Source organism: Mastacembelus armatus, chromosome 16 (genome assembly GCF_900324485.2).
Source record: "Mastacembelus armatus chromosome 16, fMasArm1.2, whole genome shotgun sequence".
In the NCBI taxonomy this organism is placed as follows: domain Eukaryota; kingdom Metazoa; phylum Chordata; class Actinopteri; order Synbranchiformes; family Mastacembelidae; genus Mastacembelus; species Mastacembelus armatus.
In genome coordinates this window covers 22,711,619-22,731,727 of record NC_046648.1, presented here as the reverse complement: position 1 = coordinate 22,731,727, position 20,109 = coordinate 22,711,619, and the positions used below count along the sequence as shown (strand labels likewise).

The 20,109-nt window shown below is 39.8% G+C and overlaps 1 protein-coding gene across 1 annotated transcript in view; it reads left to right on the top strand.

Moving 5' to 3' along the window:
* Positions 1-7,029: 7,029 nt before the first annotated feature.
* The window catches only part of thsd7ab (thrombospondin, type I, domain containing 7Ab), a 119,586-nt gene continuing 106,506 nt past the window's right edge, over positions 7,030-20,109 (top strand). Inside the window, exon 1 of the mRNA XM_026317399.1 lies at positions 7,030-7,469. Within this exon, the coding sequence (XP_026173184.1) occupies positions 7,319-7,469 (151 nt within the window). The 5' untranslated portion in view covers positions 7,030-7,318. The remainder of the gene's footprint in view (positions 7,470-20,109) is intronic.

Below are 20,109 nucleotides of genomic sequence, written 5' to 3'. Positions count from 1 at the left end.
AACCAAAGGCACAGTATAGAATACAGGAATGCAATGATGGATTACCTATAAAAAGACAACATTCTTCTTTTCCTTTGGGCTGCTCCCTTCAGGGGTGGCCACAGCCAATCATCTGCCTCCATTTAACCCTATCCTCTGTATCCTCCTCACCCACACCAACTATCCTCATGTCCTCCTTCACTACATCCAAGAACCTCCTCTTTGGTCTTCCTCTAGGCCTCCTTCCTGGCAGCTCTAACCTCAGCATCCTTTTCCCAATGTATTCACTGTCCCTCCTCTGAACATGTCCAAACCATCTCAATCTGGCTTCCCTGGCTTTTTCTCCAAAACATCTAACATGAGCTGTCCCTCTGATGTCCTCATTCCTGATCCTATCCATCCTCGTCACTCCCAGAGAGAACCTCAACATCTTCAGCTCTGCTACCTCCAGCTCTGCCTCCTGTCTTTGTCTCAGTGCCACTGTCTCTAAACCAGACAACATTGCTGGTCTCACCACTGTCTTGTCCACCTTTCCTTTCATTCTTGCTGACACTCTTTTGTCACACATCACACCTGACACTTTCCTCCACCCGTTTCAACCTGCTTGCACACGTCTCTTCACTTCTTTTCCACACTCTCTGTTGCTCTGGACTGTTGACCCTAGGTGCTTAAAATCCTCCACCTTCTTCACCGCTACTCCCTGTAACCTCACCGTTCTACTTGAGTCCCTCTCATTTACACACATGTACTCTGTTTTACTGTGGCTAACCTTCATTCCTCCCCTTTCCAGAGCAAACCTCCACCTCTCTAGATTTTCCTCCACCTGCTCCCTGCTCTCACTACAGATGACAGTATCATCTGCAAACATGGTCCACAGAGATTCCTGTCTAACCTCATCTGTCAGCCTGTCCATCACCACAGCAAACAAGAAGGGGCTCAAAGCCGATCCTTGGTGCAGTCCCACCTCCACCTTGAACTCCTCTGTCACCCCTACAGCACACCTCACCACTCTCTTACAGCTCTCATACATGTCCTGCACCACTCAAACATACTTCTCTGTCACTCCAGTCTTGCTCATACAAAACCACAGCTCCTCTCTTGGCACCCTGTCATACGCTTTTTCCAAATCTACAAAGACACAATGCAGCTCTTTCTGACCTTCTCTGTACTTCTTCATCAGGATTCTCAAAGCAAATATTGCATCTGTGGTTCTCTTTCTTGGCATGAAACCATACTGCTGCTCATAAATGCTCACTTCTGACCTCAGCCTAGTCTCCACTACTCTTTCCCATAACTTCATTGTGTGACTCATCAGCTTTATTCCTCTGTAGTTTCCACAACTCTGTACGTCTCCCTTGTTCTTAAAGATGGGCACCAGTACACTTCTCCTCCATTCCTCAGGCATCCTCTCACTCTCCAAGATCTTGTTAAGTAGCCCAGTCAAAAACTCTACTGCCACCTCTCCTAAACACTTCCATACCTCCACAGGTATGTCATCAGGACCAACTTCCTTTCCACTCTTCATCCTCTTCAACACCTTCCTCACTTCATCCTTACTGGTCTTTGCTACTTCCTGCTCCACAACAGTCACCTCTTCTACTCTGTGCTCTCTAACATTTTCTTCATTCATCAACTCTTCAAAGTATTCCTTCCGTCTTTCCATCACACTTGTGGCACCTGTCAACACATTTCCATCCCTGTCCTTGATCACCCTAACCTGCTGCACATCCTTCCCATCGCTGTCTCTCTGCCTCGCCATCCTGTACAAATCCACCTCTCCCTCTTTAGTGTCCAACCTATCATACAAATCCTCATACGCCCTTTGATTGGCCTTTGCCACCTCTACCTTCACTTTACGCTGCATCTCCCTGTACTCCTGTCTGTTCTCTTCTATCCTCTGTGTCCCACTTCGTCTTAGCTAACCTTTTCCTCTTAACACACTCCTGAACTTCCTCATTCCACCACCAAGTCTCCTTACCTGCTTTCCTCTTTCCAGATGACACACCAAGTACCCTCCTACCTGTCTCCCTGATCACTTTAGCTGTAGCTGTCCAGTCATCTGGAAGAACCTCCTGACCTCCCAGAGTCTGTTTCAGCTCCTCCCTGAAAGCCACACAACACTCTTCCTTTTTCAACTTCCACCACTTGGTCCTCTGCTCTGCCCCTTGTCCTCTTCATCTTCCTCACCACCAGAGTCATCCTACACACCACCATCCTATGCTGTCTGGCTACACTCTCCCCAACCACTACTTTGCAGTCACTGATCTCTTTCAGGTTGAAACGTCTGCACAAGATGTAATCAACTTGTGTGATTCTCCACTCCTTCACTCTTATATGTCACCCTATGCTCCTCCCTTTTCTGGGAAAATTTGTTCTCTACAGCCGTTTCTATCCTTTTTGAGAAGTCTACCACCATCTGTCCTTCTGCATTCCTGTCCTGCATACCAAACTTATAAAAAGACAACATTAAAATATATAAATATGAAACATTGTGTAATTTTGTAATCACTGTGAATGTTGCAGCATTCATGCAATGGAAGCAGCTGATATATGAAATTGCAACAACATATGCATCATATTAATAAACCTACAGATGTTCATAAATATGCACAGGCCTTATTGGATATGCATTATAAAAATACACCTGGTCATTTTTTTAGTTACAGATGCAGCTGTAGCAAATAATGTATGTATACTTAAAAACTGTGGGAAACCACGTCTCCTAAACACTCTGTTGTCAATATCAAACTTTTAAATAAAGAAATAGGAAATAAAGTTGTAGTTAGTGAAAAATAGTTTATGAAAAGATGTGATTTATAGATCCATGTGATCTATAAATCTTTGATAAGGTAGGTAAACTATGCCCGTCTGAGTCACTGGATTTTTTATTTTTGCATTGAAATATGGCCGTAATAAATACTACTAATAAATACTGAATATTTTACAGCATGGGCTGTGTTTTATTTGTTAACCGGCGACCTATGTACAAACATGTACAGTAAACAAGACACTGTATTAACACTATATCAATTCATATTTACTGATAACCTTAAACTATTTATGTAAATAATACATGACATCTATAAAACTACCAAACCAAAATTAAGATTTTTTCTGTCTTTCTAGAAATGTATTTTGTCATCTGTTTATGATTTATTTCTCTTATACCTGCTGTGTAACGTCCTATAGCAGTCAATTCCCCCTCTCCCTTATGATTATAACCAAGTAGTGTCGGTCTTTCTCTGCAATATCCTAGTAATTAATAGCTGAATAGCAGCTAATATTTAGGAAATTATTAATATTTCCAGGGCTTTATGTGAAAAATAGACCTTTAAATATAGTAAAGCATCACTGTTAATCTTTAAAGCAGTAAACCAAAAGCTAAACAAATCTACCTGACCTGGTTTGTTTCTCAAAAGGTTTATTTGTAAATGTCTCATAATCCCATAACATAAAGACATATTGGTATCAGGACACAATACAAATATTGATATTATTATCAGTAATTTTTCATGATTGTGAAACTAATTTGAAATGAGCCAATGTTATAAAATGCATTTTTGAAAGAAAGTCATTAAAAAGAAATCTTAGAGCATGACAGCCAATGTTGAGGAATAGGGAAATTCCTTATTTTTTTAAAAGCAGGCTTCACTTCATGTTGGCAGCCAGATAATGGTTCGACATCCTATTCAAATTTCAGTCAGTATTCATTCTTGCCAGCTCACTGATGCTGAGCACTGATTGTGTGTTGATATGGATCAGTGATAGGTGTTGTCAGACTGTTCAGGTGCTGTCTTCATCCTGTCAGTGACTTTTTTCTAAAGGCAGGTTTTACTCCACTGACTGCTCCTTTCACTATTTTACAAATTAGATTCCTTGATTGAAGGATGGTTGATGATTAGATATCTGGTAAAACTGATTTGTAGACTCATTTGTCACCTCCTAAGAAAGATTAGGCTGACAGTGTTTAGGTGGTGGCTGGTGTTGACTTTTCATTCTGCCAGTTGCACCCACATCTGCCCTGTCTTATCTGTCTGCCTGAATGCAGTGCGTTGCTCACAGATGATATTTAATGGCAAAGATAGTGACATCCAGACACTATGTGATTAGCTGACACTATTACTGTCACATAATGCTATTGTTATACTGTCATGTCATATAGACTGATGGAAAGATGAAAGACCTTTTGTGTTTAAAATAAGTTGAGTCAAAGAAAATCACTCTTCTTTATAAACAGATTCAAAGTTTGGATTCTTCAACTTTGAGCATCAGAAAATGTTTTTCTTAAATTTATGCCAGCAGAACCAGATCACTGGTAAAAAATTAATAATGAGGTCTCCACATGGTACACCGTCTACTCCTTGACTATGCCTAAAGATCCCATTCCACGAATATTGCACATCCGCATGTTGACCCACCTAGTATATTTATGAGAGTCGGTTCACAGTTCCACACGTAATATGCACAGTCCTCTGAATGCGAGGTTCGTCAGTGGGTCAGTGATTTCATGCATAATCTTTCCTAGAAAAGCCTTCACCAGTAAAAAGATGAAAACCCAATATTTTTATGTTTATCACTGCAAAGTGTAAGATGCAATCTGTTAAATGAAACATCAGAGGCTCCCTGGGTTGGAAGATGACGCTGTGTGCAGGTGCCTGATAATGATTATATAGTGACATCGCAGTGTTCAGGTGATGTTTCTATAGGTTTCGACAGCTGAACTTGTATATGCTCATTTGGATTACTGTTTTCTGTTAACTCTTACTGGAGAGATGCTTTTCAATTTGTACAAAGATGAGAGAGACACTCAAGCTATAAATGAGTGCTTTAAAAACTTCAGGCATACTATATGTTATAATATGCATGTCATTGTCTCCAAAAACTATAGATTTCAAACAGACACGAGCGTATCATGTCCCCACCTCTTGTGGTAAAAATAATAATAAACATGTATGACAAAAGGGAAGTTGTGAGTTAATCTTATCACGTTGTTTCAGAGAGGCAGCCATGGAGGGACACAGATTTTAATTATCTTTAATCGTCTCTTCCACTTCTTCAGATACATTGTAAAAGTCAAATGATAATAAATAACAGAAGACTTGGCTTTGTTCAGTCTTGCATTAATCTGGCACTAATCAGGCTTTTGCATCCCTCTAACTGCCTTGTCCAAGTAAAGCCAAGCTAAAACCAGGTATGACGGGCTGACTGTGCCAGTCAACGTCCTGATGCGACCTCGCCCTGGCTGCTCTGTCGGGAGCACAGACAGAACAGTTGGGACAGCACAGGAACATTAAACTCAGGCAAATAAATCCCACCTGCGTTGCCCCCCCCACTAATCTCGCTGTCTCTTTGATTGAAGCTTGTGTGCTGGCTATTCTCATCATTTAAAGACAGTCTCATCCATATATTATGTTAGTTACTCTCAGCTTATTGCTGATATGTTGACATTGTCACACACTAAGTTACGTATTTTCTCACTTAAAGCATCATACAATTTTTACGATGAATATTGTCATTAAAGAGTGGCAGTGTTCTGTATTTTAATTATTGCCAACGAATCCCACAAAACAACCAAATCAGCAATGAATTGATGTCAGTATTGTTGTAAGCAGCCTATTGTTTGCAGCCAGCCTGATACAGCCCATTCCACTATGTTATGGCTTCTACTGTTGTCCAACAAAAATACATCAGTTATCCAAATGGTTGTACTGGGTGACATGTTCCTTTATTACTATGAACAAGGGCACTGTTGCTTGTTTTGAGTCAGTGTCACATACACTATCCTGCCGCCATAAATATTTACTAGTGCACCAAATGTGTACTAATCCACTGCTGAAACAACAAATGCACTATTTTTTTTGGATTCAGTTACATTTGCTATACACTACAAAGCCCTGCTATTTTAGGAAGAATCATTTTTTAAAAATAAAACAAATACATTTTAAAAAACAGAAAAGTCAGAACATTTTAATGGAAAACTTATTCTTTAAATCAATGAAGCCAAAAAAAAATCACATGCCAGTGAAAACATATGCTCTATCTTTACCGGGATTTTTTTGTTGATGTAGTTGATGATGGTGGCACTCTTCATCTATTTTGGTACTGAAGACTCAGCCACACACCTTATTCCTAGAGGCAAGTAGGTAAAAAGCCAAAATGTTGATAGGTCTGCCAACTCATTTTTGTTTATATATTTGAATCAGTGCAGTAATTATATATATATATATATATATATATATATATATATATATATATATATATATATATATATATACATACATACATATACATAAGTCGTCACTGTCACTTCTTCCATTCAGTTATTCACTGTCACAACCCACCCACCCCCTCTCCCTCATCTCTTTCTCTTGCTCTCTCGCTCTATCCTTTAGTGTTTTGCTCCTCCTTGCTTCCCCCATCCACCCCACCTCCACTTTCCCTCACCCTGCATTAAGCCCTGCTTGTCTCCCTGCCTCTCTGATCCCTGGGAGCTGTGCTTATGGGAGCTCCTTAGACCAGCGTGAACACTGCTGGTATCCAGTTGCCTTCCCAGCACTGCAAGTGGAAGATGAGTGGAGGAGGAGGAGGAAAAAGGGGAGTATCTATCCCCATGCCCTAGGCGGGAGAAAGGAAAAAGAGGAAAGGGAGAGAAAATAAGAAGTGAGCATAAGAAAGATACAGAGTGGTTATTAAAGAGAAAATGGGAACGAAGGAGGAAGATGAAGGTAGGAGAGAAAAACAGAAATAAAACTGGAGTAGGAAAAGAGAGAGTAGTGTGGCACAGGGGGAGCAAAAGAATGAGCAAATAGGAGATAGAGAGAGAGAGAGAGAGCGAGGGAGAGAGAGAGAGAGAGAGAGAGAGAGCAAGAGCAAGCAAGAGGGAGGGAAGCGAACACTGCAGACACTCGCCCACTGTCACTGCTCCACAGCCAGAGGACAGAGGCAGCAACAGCACCAGTGGAAGCAGATACGATGGAGGAGGAAGACTGTACCATCCATCTGCAGCTTAGTCCCCGTCACTGACAGGCTCCCCCCAGGACCATCCTGCCAAGTTGGGAGCTAAATGAAAAAAAGAGGAAAACTACTCTGTCTGTCCTTCACAAGACCAAGTACTGGACCTCAACTCCTGCAGGACTGATAACACACACTGCACACCTCATTATTTTTCCTCTCTTACACTCACATACACTCACTCACACCCTCACTCTCTCAAACTGAAGCGCAGTTCACTTCTCGTTGCCTTTTGGACCAGTGTGTTTTTTTGTTGTTTTGTTTTTTTCTTCACTTCCTTTACTCACCTTCTGAGCTGAGTGGATTTACTTTTATCCTGTGGCGGACCATGGGGCAGGGGTGGAGGGGTGCAGCAACGACCCTCCGAAAATGGACAGAGGGGAGCTGGTACCTTTTGGTGACATTGCTGCTGTTCTGTGGTTTCTGGAAGGCTCACACACAGACAGACGATGGGAGGTCTGTCTACTTCTGGGAAACAGGTACCACTAAACCACTCATTAGAGATTATGTTTGATCCCTTGTGTTACATATAGAGCATTTATGGTGATTGCTGGTGAGTAAGTGTGTGCAGTTGGAATGTGACCTCCCACACTCATAGGCAATACTCATTCAGATCTAATCATATATGGGCTCTCAGCTCATTATTTGTGGAGAATGTATGCTGAATGGTATGAAAAATCTCACATTTCAGGGTAGTCTTAAAATCAGTGCATCCAGCTAAAGCTCAGGAGGTTTTCTATCATGGAAATATCGGCTTTTTGGCACCACTACATAAACGGACACATCCCCATGCTTAATTGACTTGCACAGGTCCACAGTGCTTCCAGATGACACACTTTGGTTGTCTCATAAATGTGTTATTTGAGGTATACAACTCTATGCTGCTGAACTTCAAAGGTACATACTCTTGAAAGATGACCCAGAAATCTACAGTAGAGCTGTGTCTTCATGCTGAATAGCATGTGGCACACAGGACATCTGTGATCCGTTTTTGAATGGATTACTTTCATCTCCCTGTGTCTCAGGTGATGCACCATTATTGAAATGTTGCTGCTGTGTAATACAGCATGGAGATGATTGATAGACACTGCTGCACACCATTGTTTGCTGAGGGAAACAGAGTGGAATGCTTTTTGACGGTATTGATATAACGTCAGCTTTGAATAATCAGGGGTTGTGTGGGAAATGTGTAGATGGATCAATGGTTACACTATTTTGCACATGCTTATTTTTTTTGTATTAAATGTAGCTGAAACAGTCATATGGACTAATACTGGACACATATTACACATACACTACACTACACATATTATCAGTGAGTCATGCATGAGAAGCACACTATAAATCATGGATGCTGAGCACTAGTTTAAGGTTCTAGAGCAGTGATCTTGCAGTGAGCCATGAATATTACGGTGTTTGCTAATGAACCCAGAGGAAAATGTATATAATAATCCCTGCAGTTTTTTTTAATATATGGGAAGTCCTTCAAAGGCCACACAGTTGGCAACAATCAACTTTGACTTGATGTTAATCCTGAAATAGGCAGAAAAGCTCAGGAGGTCATACTGTGCTTTTTTTTTTTTTTTTTTTCAACAAAAACATTTGACCAAAAAACTATATTTTCAATAGTAGAACAACTTTTCTCCCTAAACCTCACTCAACCACACCCACTTTGCTTGTCCTGCCCCGCCTTGCCCAGCACCCGTGCCCGGTTGACGTATCCCACGTCTCTCCTGTGATTCTGCATCTTTAAAGAGGATGTAGCTGAGTAAGGAGATTAAAGGAGCAGGGATTTAACAACCCAGGAAAGACAGCCCAGGGAACAGACTTGAGAAAGAGAAAGGCAGAGTGAGCACTGCAGGCAGATAGAGGGACTAACTTAACCTACATCTACCCTACTGTAGGTCATAGTGATTATGCCTCTCTCCCACGCTACAGCACCTTTCTCCCACACTATATGTGCTCCTCAACTGGAAGCTCTAGGTTTTGGGCTTTGAAATATAATCCAGTATTGGTAGTTTGTTCACTTATCCCTAAATAAAACGTAACACATTGATTTCCGACCCGGAGTCTTCTTTTTTCTGTGCCTTTTAGGTTTGACAATTGTTTGTAGAGTATTAAAGCCACATAGGGCAATTTAGGGCTTTGAATCCCAGTGCTTTTCATCAAAATGTGATTATGTTTGCACAAGATTTGCATACTTTTTCTTGCCAATCGTAGCTTGTTTTAAAAAAAAAAAAAAAAACATAAAATGTGATGATGTTTGTGCACATTTGCAGTGTGTGCAGTGGAGGGAATATTCTTGTGGCAAGCAATGCTCTGATGTTTTGCATATTGATGAGTCTAGCTGAAATACAGCCCCTGTCTTCAAAACTGTGGGGAATTGGGCTTGCATTGCTTTTATTGCGTTGTGTGAAAATATGATGTATCTGTTTTGGAAGGTGAGACAGTTCAGAGCTGTTTTTTTGCTTCAAGAATACTATTCAAATGAGGCAGATAGAGACAACAGGCTCCGCCAGACACTGCAAGTGATATTTCAGAAGGTGGCGGTGAGGATAACTGGAGAAGAAGTGAAAATGATTATAGCCACCATGAGGACGATGGTGGTGGTGGTGATGATGATGATGGTGATAATGACATGCCACAGTTTTTCCGGGGCTTTGAAAGATTGCCAGGAGTTTATCTCCCTCTCAGATGCTATTTTCACACCATTTTTCTTTGTGTTGCTTTCTCTCAAATGTGCACTTCTCATTCTCTTCTTCCTCTGCATCTCATCACTCTTTTTCTGTCCAGCATTCAATGCTAAATTTTGAATTGCTCTTTTAAGAACTGCAGGTTTTTCCAGTCACTGCAGCAGTAAAATTTGATGAAGATAATCCTTTTCTGTTGCCAAAATGATAATGGCTCTAACAAATACAGCTGTATCCTGTTTGCTCATGTGTGATAGAGAACCACTAAGTGCGGTACATGAAGACAAACGCACATAGCAGGTGCAACTTTCCCACTCTGGTGCAAGCTTCATTAGAGTTTGTTGTTGAGTGACACAGTTGCCAGGTTTGAGCTGTCAAGACCTCACAGGTTTGCCTAAGGCCAAAGCAAAGCAAGGTGGTGGAGCAGGTGATGGAGTATTTAAGAAAACACATGCTGTAATGTCTCCATCTCAACATACTCAGTTTCAGACTGCAAGTCTTCCCAAAATATATATAAAAACACAGCATTACAGCTTCACATGAAGATGCAGATTCATTTTCTTGTGGATTTTTCAATATTTTAAATAAAAAATGAAATTGAGCTTTTCAAAGAAAATCTACATTGTAATGGTCTTTTTATTATGTTGAAATGTGAATCAACAGATGTCAAATGATTTATCAGTCTGTTTTGACATCTTGTTCTGATTAACTGCCACCTTACATGAATGTGAGCCCATAATCTTTCCCGGGATCCAGATTAGCTATCATTCAGATTACGCAGGAGTCTCCTTTAACCTCTGCTCAAGCCAATCTCGTCTCGCCTGTCGTCCCAGGTTTTGGGTTTAAGTCACACTTCTCAGCACGTGTCTCTGCTGTAGCAGGACTACTGCTTAAGTCACCTGAGTCATGCACTGTTAAAATATCTGCTCCAACTTACTTAACATCAATGTTACAGCAAAGTGCTGGGAAAATTTGACTAACTTTAGCTGTCACATTGATGTGGAACTTTTTCAGCTGACCAAAAAAAAAACAAAAAAAACAATGGTTTTCTACCAAACAGGCTCCTGACTGGCCACCTGTTATAAGCTCTCCACAGCATTTAAAGTTTTGGTTGCTGGATGGTTAATAAACCAAATTATGAATAACAAACTTGAACATCCCTGTTGATAGGCTATAATGAAATAAAAATGTTCTTTTTTTGTGCTTTATTAGATCATCTACGTGGATTGTGTCAGTTTTTAATCACACAGTAGATGTCTTGTGTTGGTTTATATATTTTTTTAATACTTTTTTTTTAAATCCTTGAATCTATAATGACATGTCACTTCACACACAATAGAGTTTTAGTTCCACACAGTGTCACACAATGAGGACCAGCTTTCGGCACTCAGGCTGCACTGCTGCGCGTCACCACGTCCTACTGATGTCACCTTTTAGTGCATGGGGACAGAGCGGCCTGTGCTGACAGCCCATTGTTAGCTGAATACATCCCTCCCCTCACAGAGGCACTTGCAGTGAAGGATGTCCCTTTTGCTGATGATTGTTAGTGGCTCTCCCACAATCACCTGCTATTACGGCAGACCCACTGAAGAGGCCATGCAGCAAATTGAGAGAGAACAGGTGTGAAGGGTTCACAAGTTCAAAATTGCAAGCCAACGGCATTAACGTGGCACCACGTCTTCAGCCAAAAGGACTCAAGTAATACAACATAAGACGAACTGTGTTTTAAAGTAGAGCCTTAAGATAGAAGGAACTAAAGTGGTTTTTTGCATGTGTCTGGGAGTAATTAAGTATAGGCCTAATGTTGCTGCTCCTGCTTTATTTTCTGGCATAAAATAAATCTGAGGTTGGTCACATTTGCCTTCTCTACATTTATGTGGAATGACTTTAACTAAATGTACCTATTTTTAGATATTAATTCCATAAAAAGGTTTCTCTGTCTGCATGTTTGATTGATCCATGATCTCGGTTGACCTGAGCTCTGGCCTCACTTATTGTTCCAGGTTTAAATTAGAACTTCCTGTCTCTATACATCTCTATAAGCCCTTTGCCTTGAATAGCTGCGTGCTAATACCTGCGTACCTGTATGACTGAGACAGAAACAAACACCCATCAGCCTGAATAGCTGTAGCTTGGATAGAAGCAGGAATGTGAATGGCATCATCCCAAATGAGAATATCCCTTGGTGATTCCTGCCTCGCTTTAGCAAGTGCATTTCAACGTGATCCTTTATGACCCTAATTAGCATAGCACCTGAGGGCAAACAAGAGTCTGGTTCCTAATTGGCTAGCCACTGTTTAAATTCCTTAGCAACAGGCAACAAATTTAGGCCATGCATATAAATTAAGACTATTTCCTTGGGATTTAGATTTTTCATTACAGAGTGTGCCAATGGCTTTTATTTTAATTTATTATGGCTGTTTTTGTTTTAATTTTTACTTCACTGGGAGTGGAAATGAAGGCTAATTGTGCCTGTTTTTTTTTGTGCCTGGCCCTACAACCATCTGAAAGTCAACACTCAGCAGCCAGTGGAGCCTTGTTCAGGAAAGGCAACAGCCATGTGCAGTAGCTATGTGGCCTCAGCATCCGTCTGTCTAGGAGAGGAAGGAAGCTATTTTTCAAAGTTACTTTTTCTCTCAGTGGACCAAGAATGAGTGCAGCTCAAGCTCCAGTGGTCTGCAGTGCAGTGTCACCACAGCAGAAATGATACAGAGCTAGCCAACAATGTACCATGACATTGCACTAGCTTTTAAAAGCATTTGCAGCAGGTTGGGTTTGACCCAGATTGATCTGTTTTGTGGCTTTAGATATATTACTCCACCACTCTCCCCAGACTGCTGCGTTTCTGAAATAGACAATCGTTTCAGCAGAGAAAGATGCCGGAGTTTGTTTAATCTAAATGGCAGAGCTTACACTAAGACCTGGCTATTATTGATATAGGAGGGATGGCAGGATTAAAGATTACACATCCAAAATGCTTTATTTAGAGTGACATAAGAGGATTCCTACTGCCTTATTTTCCTTATTTTGCCATATTCAAATAGCTCATAACATGTTTCAGATCGGGCACTGTGTCATTCAGCAACTACTTTGTTGATGGTCGTGGCGTGAGTAAGCAGATCAGTGATAGATTTAGAGTTATATAGGAATGTGTTTGCAGTGATTATTAGACCTGACCTGACAGAATATATCAAAGTGGCACGTGTTGCTGTGAAAACATGTTTAACCTGCCATTTTTTTAACTTTAATTTTCCCCAACGTGCACTCTCAATTTTAACATCACGTATTGAGTCATATTTAAACTTACCCTTCTCTGTGTTCTTTAAAAAAGAGAGAGCTTGTGTTTTTCTATTTCACAGCAGTCATGTCCCTACGGTGGCTCTTCACAAACAAGGACTTAAATCTGTGCTCATATGAAACACCAACAAATCCTGTACCCATACTGGGGAAACCAAACACTTTCATGGTTGGGGGGTGGCATTCAAAACAGGCCCTTGACTCCCACTAGAGGCAACAAGGCGGCTTCAGTGGGCTGAGAGGAAAGGCAGAATCATTGAAGAAAGCAGTGACATTTACCTGAAACGAGCCTGTGCTGGTCTAATACAGCTACAGGGATGGAGGAGACTCAGGAGTAACAATCCTCCTGTCTATCTAGCAGCCCTGTCAATAATCCATCACCTCTCATACTGGCCGTCACTTGTTTTTACTCATTTGTGGTGTAGTCATTTGTATATTTTACATACTCTTTAGCTTCTCGTTCCACAGTTTGTAGTTTGGGTTTTTGCTTTACTGTCTGGTGGGTAAGCTGATGGAGAACTGGATGCTCTGGAAGGCACCCATTGCTGTGTGGTAAGAAGATTAATTTGTCATTAGATTGTGTGATGAACTATAAACACAAGCTGCTATAATCTTCTGTGTAGTTAAGGAATCATATACCAAAGCTATTAAATCTGAATATTATGAGAACATCACATTAGAATATTGAGCTGGTGCTGGTTTGAATCTTACATAACCACATTACTTTTAGGTAATTGTTTGTGACGGTGTTTGCCAATCACTGATTTGATGGTGCTGGTTTGTTGACCCCCGTGTCTTCTGACTTGTACATGCTGTCCTTTGGTTTTAGATAGTTTTGACTGCACAGTCAAACAATGTACAAAATCTGTGTGCAGCTCCATCTTTGTATTTACAATACATGCCACAGTATTCTGGTTTCTACAGGAGTGCTCCAGGTAGGTTTCTGACACCAGGATAAGATATACTTCACTACTTCATCATAGGCAGCATTATTAGTGCACAAGCACACTCAGCGCAAACATGCACCTGTTTAGCAAATAAAATACTCACCTGATTTAACTCACAATTACTTTTGTAACTAGGTGAGTATTTTTGTAATTGCAACCTCAAAGTGTTGCTAATGTGAAGTCATAACCTCATTCATTCTTTGTATTAATTCTAGTTGGATAATTGTCTGTACAAAATGTAATCCATCCAATAGTTGATGAGATAGTTCAGTCTGGAGTAAAATGGTCACCTGACTGATGTCGCCATCTGTAGGGCCACACCACCAGCATGGGAAAAACCATAGAATGCAAAATAATGGTTTGTGCATGTAAACAAAAGGGGACATTGACAGTGCAAGATTATTATTAATCCCACCTATTATCATGTAGGTGCTTTCCAAAAAACTAACCTTCACACTAAGAGGCAGTGCTTACGACTCACACAGGGATAGTTCAAGAGAGATAAAGATTTCAAGCACACATTAAAAGTCTAGTTGGTAGTAAACCTGACAATTATGCATTTGATTGATAATATTGACCTCATTTGCATTCAGGTTGTTACACAGTGCAGTGTCTGCTGTATTCCTGGATCTGCTGCTGAAATGTATCTGCATTTCAAGTCCTTTTGTGCCAAGAAATACTTAGCCCTTTTAAAGATGCACGTGGCAACAGAAATTAGAAAAGGTGGTTAATTTGCCAACTTAAAAATGCATAGAAGAGGAAATAGTTTGAGAGAACGCACTTCATTTAAGCCCCAACATGAATATAATAGCCCTGAAATAATAATGAGGGAGAGAGATGGAGCAGGAAAACAGAGGATTTATAGGCCACAAAAATCTATATAAAGGAGTTTAGGATGAGGGCACACCACAACATGCCTTAACTGTAGTATCAACATAATAAGCCAGAAATATATAATAGTGGAGGGAGAGTGAGAGTGATAGAGTGCCTGGCTAATCACCAGTGACAAGCTCCTGGATTAGAGGGAGGGCAGCAGATGGCCCCAGGCAGGGCACGGCTGACCATATATGAATATCTCAGTAGGTTGATCGGGCTCACTAACTCCTCATGCCTACAGCAGACAAGCCTGGTGTGGGCAGAGTGTTTGTGTTTTGGTGGTCACGGCCCACCCATACATTTTACAAAGAAGAAATGTAATGAAATATAAGATATATTTATTCATTGAAACAACAACCCCGATTATTTCATTTACAAGAATATAACAAGCTTTTCTTACCACCAGTATTTATACAACCTTATTAATTAGTTATTTAAAGATATTTCAATGTATAGGTCATAATGCAAACAATGCCTTGTACAACAGTTGTGTGTGCTGGATTTTGAATGTTCAGTTCAACCACATTTTTTGGTCCCATCCTCATCATGATGTAACAGGTATATGAGGTATATTTTGTCAATTGACCCTCTGCTCCATCCTCTCTCTCCCAGCTGTTTAAAAAGATGATGATGATGATTGACAGTAGCCTCAGTCTCCCTCTCTGACATCGCCGAATAAACAATTGCTTATTTACACATGCAGCAGTTAGGGAGCAATATTATCGTTGTGTTTGTATCAAACCGGTTTAGCTCTGTTTTTGTTCTCTATCCTGAGGAAAATATCTGGTTCTTTAGCTGAGAAATGCTCCACTTTGTTCACCGTCTTGTCTCTAAATGTGTCTCTCTGCATTTCTGTTCTGAACATGTAGTGTACAGTTGGTTTTTTGACATACTGCATTGAAATCAGCTGCCTGATGAAAATGGTGTTATAAGAGCAGTAAGAGTGCATCAGAACAGTAAAGTCGTGGGCCAGACAGCTAAACAATGAGCAGAAACTCATTAAGCTCTGCAAAGCCACAGGTGAACATTTTCTAAAGGTTCATTACTACAGGAAAATGCTTTCACATTGTCATACTGTCTTCACAACCTCATTTAGTACATGTTTTATTATAAAAATATTGGTCAGAGCTGCTTTAATCATTATAAACAGTGTGGCTGTGGTACTGGTACTTCCCAAAGATATACACACCTGGAGAGGACATTCAGTTTCAGTACACTTTTACATCTGAGTGCGTATGTTCTGTAGGAAGTATTACTACCACGAATACCATATCATTTAAGATGTGTTGTGTTGGCTCAAGCAGGACCCAGGCAATTCTCCCCAAAGGCAAAACTCTACTCTTAATACACATTGTTTAAGTTTATCAGTTGGTTAACTTGTGTTTCAGATGATTTTGGTTCCTTTGTTATGTGATGCCTAAGTGAGTTTATTCCTGCTGCCTCTAAATGGTTCCATAACTAGAACTACAGCCTTGAATGTCATCCAACTGTTCATCCACTCATTGATTCACGTTTCTATTCATCTGTTTGTCCATTAGCTTCTTCCTCTCACAACCCGTTGTGCTGTGGGTGTTTGGTGTGGGCCTGCACTCATGGGTGTCACTTAACGCACCAGGTCTCTGGCAAAAGCTCGCCCTAAGTGACACGCACACACACACACACACACAGTGAATCCCAGTAAGACCACACTTGTAATCACCAGGGAGAAAGCTGGCATTCCTCTTTAAAACAGTGTCGATACCCAGGCTGCTTTTGATTTGTTTTAGCAGTTACAGTCAGGCAAAATAATTCTTTAGTGGTCGCACCTCTAGTTATATATAGCTCAGTGTTAGCATGTGACAGATTGTGAGAGAGGCTGTTTCTCATCCATTCTAATCGCATGTCATCTTTGTGTGAAGTTAGTCAGTCACCAGGCTGGTTGTGGTTTATTTTTGAGTGAGACAAAATAGGCCTTTAATAGTATCTGATATTAGGCTTTCTAAAATCATTGCCTATGAAGTCAGACTCACGTCTATATGCTTTTATCTGCTTGAATATTTCAGATGCTATAGATCTGAGGGCTCAACTTGTTTTTTTTTTTTTTTTTGAGTCTTTATTCTGTTGTGTGTCTGCCAACAGTATTCTTTGGAAAAGTATAAAGATGCACTTCCCTATTATCTCTCTACATACCTGGATTTGATTGATTTCAGCAGCTTTCTGGACCTGCCATTTTAATGTCTGTGTTATCTCAAGGTACAAATATGAACATATTGCACCAAGTAAGTGAATCATTACTTAAACTCAGAGTGGTTATCTTGACCATGTTCAGTCTGTACTGAGAGCACTCTCATTAGGTTCCTGCAGTAGCTAAGGTTTGGTGTCTGTGCTGACCACGACATCATTTTCACTGCAGAACAGTTGTGTCATTTGTTAATTGTGCCTCAGTGTGAACCAGCATCACAGCAGAGGCTCAGTGCTTGAGCCTGTTCTATTTAAACTTTTCCATTACAGCAAATTATGCTAAACATTAAAATCATCAATTATAATTATGCTGATTATAGCCAGATTTTATATCCCATAGATTTTGACTCCATGTACATTTATCACACCAATATGTTTAAACTTCAGTCAGATGAATATGGAGAAAACATAAATAATAAATAAAGATATTTATCTTTGGTGCAGAAGAATAAAGGCTGAGACTCCCTGTCTTAGCATCATCTTTCATTAATTTTCCAAAGCATCATAGAAAAAAGTTAAAATACTGCTGCAGCTTTAGGACCAAGGACCAAAATACAGCCCATCCCTTTCATTATATCAACCCACTCGGCTGCACAGTCAACACCCTAAATATCAACGTTATCAACCTTGTGCTTTTATCCTGAACTCCCTCCTCCTCATAATTGCTCTAATAGAGAAATCTCTGGGGCTACAATTTTGACTCAATCCAAAACAGACCTTTCACACCAAACCGGGTGTGAAAGAAAAAAAAAAAAAAAAAAAAATATATATATATATATATATATATACACATATATATTTATATCTCTCTACATCTCTTTTTTTTTTTTTAAAGAGCGACCTGATGCATTGAGGACCTCACAGTCAGTCATGGTCAGACCAATTCCAAATAGACCTGAGAATAATTAGACTCAATCCAAAATGCAGGCAACCCAAATGAACCATAATAAAGACACCAGCAGGCAACAGCATGATGAACTAACAATTCAAAAGCAGCAGCACAATGATAATGTCCTAAGACCAAATGTAAACACTAATTTCAGATGTAATTTCTTGATCTGCTTCAAAGATGAAATTAAAAAATGTATGATACATAATAAAGCATCACATCAGATGTTTAAAAAAAATTACAAAATAAATTTACATATGGTGCATATGATTATTGCATACAGGAAACACAATGCAATACAAAAAAACATGCAAACAACATGAATGATTTAACAGGTAGTTCAAATAAATTGTTGTGCATTAAGACACTTTAATGAGGGCCCCATATAATCACCTACAATAGTTGCAGCTGAGTCCACTTAAGTTGTGATATATTCACTAAAGGGATTCTCATGTTAAGCAGTATCTAATGTAGTCTAATGATAATTGGCGTTTACTATAGACAGGATAGTTTTTGTTTGTTAGACCACAAGTCAACCTTTGGTTTCCTATTGTTGTAAAGTTGGTGGGTGGTGCATGATGTGCACATAGTACAGAATTATTTTGCATTAATGCATTAAACACTTATTTAATGGCCATATTCTACAACTGAATATTCTAGTTTGAAGTCCAACATGTTTTTGTTGAGAAATATTGTCTAATAATTTAATGCATATTTAGATATTGAGTCACTATAAGCCATCAGCATGCGATCTCACCAATATTACTAATATAATGATTACAGGCAATGAGGTATTTCATATAATGTGTGTGACGTGCTTGAAGGCATGAATTTTAATAATCAAATCTCATTTTCAAAGTAAAATAATACAGACTGATAATGCCTGGTATATGTGTCAGCAGCTTTCCAGTCCTAAGTGTTGTGATCAAATTACAGCACAGCCATATGATATGCAAATTAGCTTTTGTAATTGTAAGATTAGGTGAGCTGTACTTGATTATGAGAGCACACAATTAGATCCAAAACAAGCAGCACACTATAGACACAGTGTAGAGAGTAGACGAGGACTGATGTGGTGCTGATGTGTCTTTTTTTTGTGCACCATAAGAACACAACATACTCCCCAAAGAGGACTCATTAATGAGCAAGCAGACAAGACAAACCCGGCTGCTGTAATTCATCATGGCACATGTGACCTCTCTCCTCTGTGCCACGGGCTGTTCTCACTGTGCCCTTCATCCTTAAGAGTCACACAGGAGTGTGCTATATACTTAAACCCCGTAGGATCGTTTACTCTGGATTAAAATACTCAGGTACAATTACTGTATGTTTTGCAGTTTGTATTAAATGAATGTGTGAGCTGATTGTCTCCCCACTTTCCTTTTAGCTTTTATGAGTTGCTTTAGCTCATATTTCATAACTGGCACATTAATAAGCATTAATCCTACTACTGCTCTTTCCATACATCACACACTAGTCATTGCTAGAAGCAAACCATTGTATCAAATGTGGCATGTTTATGTTGACTCCTGCCTTTACTACAGGCACATAATGTAAATCTCTCTGGAGCCCTGCAGTGATTGCATGCTGTACACTGTCATGCATGTTTGTTTTGATTTGCTTAGAAGAGAAAACTAATTATTTCATTATTTTGACTTTAATTTTCTTGCTCTGTTCTCATAACTAAAGCTTATTTCACAAATTTATAACTTTTTGAAACCAGTAATAGTGGCTCCCAGCAGATTCTTTATTAAAACATGAAGAATGGGAGCTACACAAATAATTTAGGGAGACTTTTATCTTTGTGTAGCTGGACAAAACTAATCTGGAAACTCCACAGCAGGAAATCTTTGTTATCAAAAAAATGTCTCAAAGTTCTTGAGGGCCTTGGAGCATTTGAACCACAACTAATTGCAAGACAGAGCTTCAGAAAATGTCATCCATCACCTCCATGTTTACATGCTCCCAGTTCTTTTTCGAAAAGGGCCCATATTGAAAAGCCAGTGGTCACACAGCGGAAGGGGACGAATAGAATAAGGTTTCCTTTTTCTGAAAACAGTGAAAAATTGCCAGTTTGCAGGCATTCACCTATTTTCTGGCATGCTCTCGCACTTAGGATGTGAACTAACTTTTGTGGATTTAAAGCTGTGGTAGAAGTTGTCGGAAGACACGCTGCTGTGTGCTCCACACCTTTATTTTA